This window comes from Eptesicus fuscus, chromosome 3 (assembly GCF_027574615.1).
Source record: "Eptesicus fuscus isolate TK198812 chromosome 3, DD_ASM_mEF_20220401, whole genome shotgun sequence".
In the NCBI taxonomy this organism is placed as follows: domain Eukaryota; kingdom Metazoa; phylum Chordata; class Mammalia; order Chiroptera; family Vespertilionidae; genus Eptesicus; species Eptesicus fuscus.
Genome location: NC_072475.1, coordinates 4,163,274 through 4,170,580, shown reverse-complemented (window position 1 = coordinate 4,170,580; position 7,307 = coordinate 4,163,274). Strand labels below are relative to the sequence as shown.

At 40.1% G+C, this 7,307-nt stretch overlaps 1 protein-coding gene across 5 annotated transcripts in view; it reads right to left on the bottom strand.

Annotated features, from left to right (window-relative positions):
• Nucleotides 1-624: 624 nt before the first annotated feature.
• Nucleotides 625-7,307, bottom strand: part of DYRK1A (dual specificity tyrosine phosphorylation regulated kinase 1A) — a 132,244-nt gene continuing 125,561 nt past the window's right edge. For 4 of the 5 annotated variants that reach the window (XM_054713543.1, XM_054713546.1, XM_054713545.1 and 1 more), the window contains one exon: nt 625-3,883. In XM_054713543.1, the coding sequence (XP_054569518.1) occupies nt 3,263-3,883 (621 nt within the window). In that variant the 3' untranslated portion in view covers nt 625-3,262. The remainder of the gene's footprint in view (nt 3,884-7,307) is intronic. The other variant, XM_054713547.1, reaches the window with a different exon arrangement.

Sequence of the window (7,307 nt, the reverse complement as noted above, 5' to 3'; positions counted from 1 at the left end):
TTACCAAGGTAAAAGCTCAGACCCTAAGAAACCGCTAAAGGGAGTTTCTTCTTACATGTGGTAAGTGTACGAGTTGTATGCAGCCAACCTCAAGTTCACAGAATAACGCTTTTTAAGATTTTGCCTTCTGAAAGCCACCTTAATATATACTTATGCAGGGTAACTTACAGAAGAAGACATTAGGTGAGAAATTCATTCATTGTAGCAGAATTCCAACACTCTGTACATGAAAGCTCGTGACATGCCCAGACGAGGGTCGGGGAGGAGGACCGATAGGATGTGTGTCCCTATTGCTTTAAGCAGGTCACAGCCTGTGAGAGACATCACCTCGCGCTCACATCCATCCTCAACACGGGACTATCAGCACTGTGCACCCGAGAAACCGTGAATAACGTCATCGTTCATATAAAAAGCCGACTTCAACAATAAAAATGATCCGTTAAACCTCCAATTCTTCTGAGATTTCTGAAGCCTTGTCACTGTAACTATTTTCCTTTTACATGTGACTAAACTGATACTCAGTATACCGACCAGACCATCCCCTGGACCAGGTGAATTGCATAGGGAGATTTTTACTATGTTCACATGGTTCTGAAATTAATTTTTAAAAAGCATAGTAAAGAGTCTGAGGACAAATTATTCAACTGTTTATCATACATAAGACCGCATGACTATAATACAAAGGGGATTCTTTTCATTTAACGTTACAATATACACAGCAAGTCCGGACCAGATCTTACAATCTGCACACAGGTATTTAACCTTTTCCATGCTGTTTATGTTTACAATGCACAGAAGTCCTGTAACCAAACCGTGTAGGAAAGCACACAAAACTGGACTGTAACATAACACAGTGTGCAGAAGCATTGGGTTGTATGACTTCCTGTATGTAAGTAGCGGTTTAAAAACTGCTTTCATTTTTTGGTGCTTTTTAAGATGTGGCAACCAGCACAGAAAAAAATGACCTGACCCATATGGTATCATTACCTTATATTCCTAAACAGCAGTAACTACTGAGTTCCTTTTGATATTGCTATACTCAAGATGATATCCTTTTATTCACTGTAAACCTTTATGAACTACCAAGTTCAAAAATCATCCACAGGCTTGACATTTAATTACAAAATAAATATGGATTTCCTGATTAACAACAAAAAAATTTTGTGTGGTGTATAAAAACGGATTATTTCCACGTTTCCATTCACATTCACATAGTTTTCAGCCTTTCTTTTATCACTGTTTACATATAAAAACCTGCTTTTGTTCAGAAAAAAGTTGACCTAGTCAGCCTCATGGGATTGACCAATAAGAAGTGATGTGGTGGTCTGCTGAGTTGTTTGAACAGGGTTATCGGCAGAGGTAGATTACTGCTTCTTTTCTAGGCTTCTTTTGATCCTGGACAGGTAAATGACTCATCTTCATTCTCCCAATTCAACCGCTCAAAGGTATGACACTCTACAATTGGTCAATTTAAAATGGGAACACAAATTTAGCAACTGCCAGCCTGTGCTACATTAAGGCAGCATAATCTCGAGACCAGGCCCCTGCCCACACCAGCCTGCTCGCGCCAGGTCATGTGCGGGGCCTCGCTCTACTCATGCTCTTATTCTGGACCTGTTGGTGCAACCAAGGTCTTGCTTTCAAGTTTACATGTAGGTTAACCAGGAATACAAGAACCAACTGCTGGCTCCACCGCTTCTGGACCGTGTCCCTTTCCCTTCAGAAGGCTGAACACGCTGAGAATGTAACAGGTGTTGTAGTCTTGAACTAGATGTCAATCTATTATGTTCAGTACACAGATTGCTGTAAATGTATTGGCTATGGGTTCAACAGTTCCAGTTTTGTTTAAGCAATAGTACAGCCATAATTTTCAACTGACATTTAAAAATGGTCTAGTTACACCTTGTGTCAAAGTGCAGAACTGCTACATTATTGGTTACAGACATCTATGTGCTATAAAAACAGCTTTGGTACAATAAATTATCAAAAAAGAAAATAAATTTTTGTAAAATTCACAGCATAATTGTGAGGCAAAAAAGCAGTCACATAAAATTCTGCATTTTTTAAAAAATGTTCAGGATGAACAGAAGACATCTTTGTGCAGAAGAAATGGTGGAGATACCACGTGCCAAGAAAAAGCAAAAGAAAAGTAAAAAGCAGGAAGGGACACAGCTGTAGCTATTTCCATCAAAGCAAACCACTACCTCTGTGACCTTCAACCAATAAGGAAGTCAGCTTTATGACACACGCAAAGTGACCTTGCAATACCTTACAATTAGTGGGTCACAAAAGTCTATTTTAAAAGAAAGGCCTCTTGAATTACCCATTCTCTGTGTTTTCAGCATTAAGGACTGTCTGCAAAAGCGTGTCCAAAGTGATTGCATCTGAAATGGTAGGCTCTTCTAACTTCGAGTCCAAATCCATAAGGCCAAAGGTTATCCCAAAGACCACCACTCAGACCTCCCCAGGACTGGCCGCGACTGACCCGTTGATTGCTTCTCAGTGCACCTTGGTTGGGAGACCAGTCACGTTCCGCTCCTCTCTTACTGTGGCCTCTCCCACAGGAGACCCACAGGATCCCATGTAATTGCTGCTTTGCTCCTCAGTAGGTTCAGACAGGAGAGTTCTGATCCCCGCCACTTAGCATGCTCACTGTGCCTTACACACTCCAACACCACCGGCCCTTCCATACAGCTGCAGGTGATGTTTGTGTGAGCTGGAGCTCCCTCTTCCTGACAGGACTGCATCTCCGTGCCCAAATGTGTTTAGAGGACTTAAAAACCCAAATTCCCCACCCCCACCCAAAACAAAACAAAACAAAAACAAAACAAAACAAAAAAGGGAAAAAAACACCCTCACGGGGCCCTTTATGCAAATTAGGTGCAGTGCCTTTTTATTTTAAAATTAGTTGGCAAATGACCAAGACCAACATCTGAACATTAACTTCTGTGGAATAGAAAGACAAAAAAACCCACTACGACTGGGATGTGGCAAGTTAAAGTGGGGGAGGCAAAAAGAGGACACCTCTGAGCTGTCCATGAAGATGGGTTTGGACATGGCTCTTTTAAAAACTTCATTGTCCCTTTGCAATCTTTTCAAGTTAAAAAAAAAAGTCAGCTTTGCCCTCTCGTAGCGGTTCAGTGTGTTAATCTCCTTCTGATTCAAGCAGCTTTGCACTTTGTTTTTTTTTGTTTTTGTTTTTTTGGAAAAAAACACCACTTCTATAAAAACACACAAGAAACAAACTCAAGTTTCAATTTAGTCACGAGCTAGCTACAGGACTCTGTTGCACACAAACTCCTGTCATGGGGGACTCTTCTCTATCGGCCCCTTGCCTCATTGTCAGAGGTCCTTCAGTCATGTAATGTGCAGGACCTGTATTAGCAGAAAATTGGTATGTTGGATGTCCAGCTATGCCAGTCTCTTGGCGGGGATTGGAGTAGACGGTTAAATTAACGTCCATAGCTCCATTCTGTCCAAAGTCCAAGGTATTAGCAGCCACTGGGCGATTCTGGTAGGCCTGATTGCCTTGATTACCAGTAGAGGAGGAAGATGTAGAGGAAGAAGTAGTTGAGGAAGACAGAGATGTCATGGAGTGGTGACTATGGCCAACCTCCATAGAATCCTGGGTAGAGGAGCTATTCGTTGGAGAATTGTAGACCCTTGGCCTGGTCCGGTTACCCAAGGCTTGTTGTCCATGGTGGTGGTGGTGGTGATGGTGGTGGTGGTGGTGATGGGAACTGTTTCCATGGTGATGATGCAATGCATTCTGTTGAGGGGCTACATGAAAGGTTGTTTCTTGAACAGGATGAGTTTCAACAGTGACCTGTGTAGGAGCTTCAGTGCCTGACCAGCCAAGGGGAGCAGGAAACTGCTGACGCACCTGGAAGAACGGATATTTGGATTTATGCGGAGTACTGTTTCAAAGTTTTAATCTTCAGTCAAAAGCTATATCACTAGCATTTACATCAACGAGAGAAGGAGGTTTTGAAACTTATGTTAGTTCTATAATGCAAAATCCCAAACATGTTCAAGAGTACAAAATATTTAATTATGAAAGCTACAATTTTTAGCAAGTTATATCCATAAATAGACTCATGTACTTCACAGGCCACTTTTTTTTCCTTGGAAGTACTGTCTATGCCAAGGACAAGTAAATTTTTTTCTGGAAAGAAATAGCTAAGTAAATATTTGAGGAAGTCCAAAAGGAATTCTTTACTTTCCTCCTAAAGCCCTTCTCTTCATCCTTCTGTTCCAATATAAGCACTGCTGTCCATTCAGCCGCTCAACCATCCCTCCATCCAAACCACCAGCAATACTATTAACACTACCTTCAAATTAGATCCCAAACCTGGACACTTTTCTCCATCTCCATCCCAGGCCACTATCATCTCTTGCCTAAAAATTATACAACAGCCTCCTCAATCAACTTCCACCTTCCATCCTTGCCTTTTTCCAATCTATTCTCCAAAAAGCCAAAAGAATAATCTTTTTAAAAACACAAATCCAAATTAGGCAAAGAAAAGAAATAAAAGGCATTCAAATTGGAAAGGATGGTACAAAACTATCACTATTTGAAAATGACATATACAGAAAATTCTAGACATAAAAAACTGTTAGAATAAACAAATTCAGTTAGAATGAACAAAATCAATACACAAAAATCTGTTGCATTTCTATAATGAATTATCCAATAATGAATTATCAGAGAAATAAAGAAAACAATCCTATTTATAACTGCATCTAAAAGAATAAAATCGCCCTGGCCAGGTAGTTCAGTTGGTTAGTGTTGTCCCACAATGCCAATGTTGCAGGTTCGATCCCCAGTCAGAGTACATACAAGTCCTAACCAACCATGAATGCATAAATAAGTAGAACAACAAATCGATGTTTCTCTCTCTCTCTCTCTCTAAAATCAATCAATCAATAAAAAATTTTGAAATAAGCATTACATTCCTTGATTTCAAACTAAATTATAAAGATACAGTAATTAAAACAGTATGATAATGGCAATAAAAACAGACACATAGTTCAGTGAAACACAGAGAGCCTAGATATAAACCCCTGCATATACGATCAATTAATCTAAGACAAAGGAACCCAGAATAAACAATGAGGAAAGGACAGTGTCTCCAATAAATGGTACTAGGAAAACTGGACAGCCACATGTAAAAGAATGAACTTCGACCACTACTGACATCATATACAAAAATTAACTCAAAATGATGAAGACTTGAACAAAGACCTGAAACCATAACTCGTCCAGAAGAAAATAGGCAGAAGCAACTTGACACAAGGTCTCGGCGATGACTTCTTCAATCTGACACCAAAAAGTACAAGCAACCAAAGAAAAAATAAATAAGCGGACCTACATCAAACTGAAAAGTTTCGGCACAGCCAAGGAAGCCATCAACAAAATGAAATGAAACCTACCAATCAGGAGAAAATATTTGCACATCATATATCTGATAGGGGTTAATATCCAAAATATATTAGAAAATAAACAAATAAACAAAAATCTCACAACTTAATAGTAAAATGACAAACAAACAAAAATCCACAACTATCTGATGAAAAAAAAATGGGTGGAAGATCTGAATTGACGTTTTCCCAAAGAGGATATACAAATAGCCAACAGGTAACTGAAAAGATGCTCAACATCATCAATCATGAGAGAAATGCTAATCAAAACCACAATGAGATATCACCTCACACAAATAATAGTCAGAATGATTATTATTTCAAAACAAAACAAAACAAAAAACAAGTGATGACGAGAATATGGAGAAAAGAGAACCCTCGTGCACTGTTGGTAAGAATGTAGACTGGCCAAAACCGGTTTGGCTCAGTGGATAGAGCGTCAGCCTGTGTACTGAAAGGTCCCAGGTTCGATTCCGGTCAAGGGCATGTACCTTGGTTGCGGGCACATCCCCAGTAGGGGGTGTGCAGGAGGCAGCTGATCGATGTTTCTCTCTCATCGATGTTTCTAGCTTTCTATCCCTCTCCCTTCCTCTCTGTAAAAAAGCAATAAAATATATTAAAAAAAAAAAAAAAAAAAGAATGTAGACTGGTGCAGCCACTATGAAAAACAGTACAGAAGTTCCTAAAAAATTACAAATACAACTACCGCCCTGGCTGGTGTGGCTCAGCTGGTTGAGTATCTTCCTGTGCAGTGAAAGGTTGCTGGTTCGAGTCCCAGTTGGGGCACATGCCTGGGTTGTGGACTCAATCTCCAGTGGGGGGCATGAAGGAGGCAGCCAACTGATGTTTTTCTCTCTCTCTCTCTCTCTGTCTCTCTCTCTCTCTCTCTCTCTCTCTGCCCCTCTCCCTTCCTCTTTCTCCCTAAAGTCAATAAGCTATTTTTTTCTTTAAGAAATAAAAATAGAACTACCTTATGATCCAGCAATCCCACTTGTGGGTATTTATGCAAAGAAAACAAAAACACTAACTCAAAAAGATACATGCATTCCCATGTTCATTGTAGCATTATTTGCAATAACCAAGATATAGAAACAATCTAAATGTCCATTAATGGATGAATGGATAAAGAAATTGTGGTATATGTAAAATGGAATAGTATTTAGCCATTAAAAATGAGGTTTTGCCTTTTGCAACAGCATGGATGGACCTCAACAGTATTATGCTTAGTGAAATAAGCCAGGCAAAGAAAAGATAAATACTACGTAATCTCTCTTGTATGTGGAATCTTAAAAAATAAAAAAAACAAACGAACAACAAAACCCCTCATATTCACATATATAGAAAACAGACTGGAGGTGGGGGGGGGGGGGGGATTGGCGAAGGGGGCCAGAAGATAAAAAGAAAAATGCAGTTAATATAAAGCACAAACCTAATCACTTCACATTTAAAATCTTTTAATGACTTCTCATTGCACTTAGAAACTAACAAAATAATTTAAAATTCATCCCATGGTCTGCACAAATCGGGCCAATGCTCATTTCTCCAACCTTTCCCTCTAGCCATTCTTCCTCCTGCTACCTGGGTTCCAACCGCACAGGGTCTCCCTTCTGTTCTTCTACCTGGTTAAGGGCTTTCAAATGCCACAGGGATCTGTACTTCCTGTTCCCTTCTGCCTAGGATACTATGATTTCTAACTTCTGCTTGGATGCTTCTTTATCATCATTTCGGTTCCAGAGTCTTCCTTGACCACTCTGGCTAATGCTGCCCCAACTCCTGAGGCAGAGACGGCTAGTTGTCCACAAAAGCTCCTCTTCTTGAGCACAGGGCTGCGCGCACTTCCCAGCCTCTCCTGCACTCAGGTATGGCCATGTGCCTCAGCCTTACTC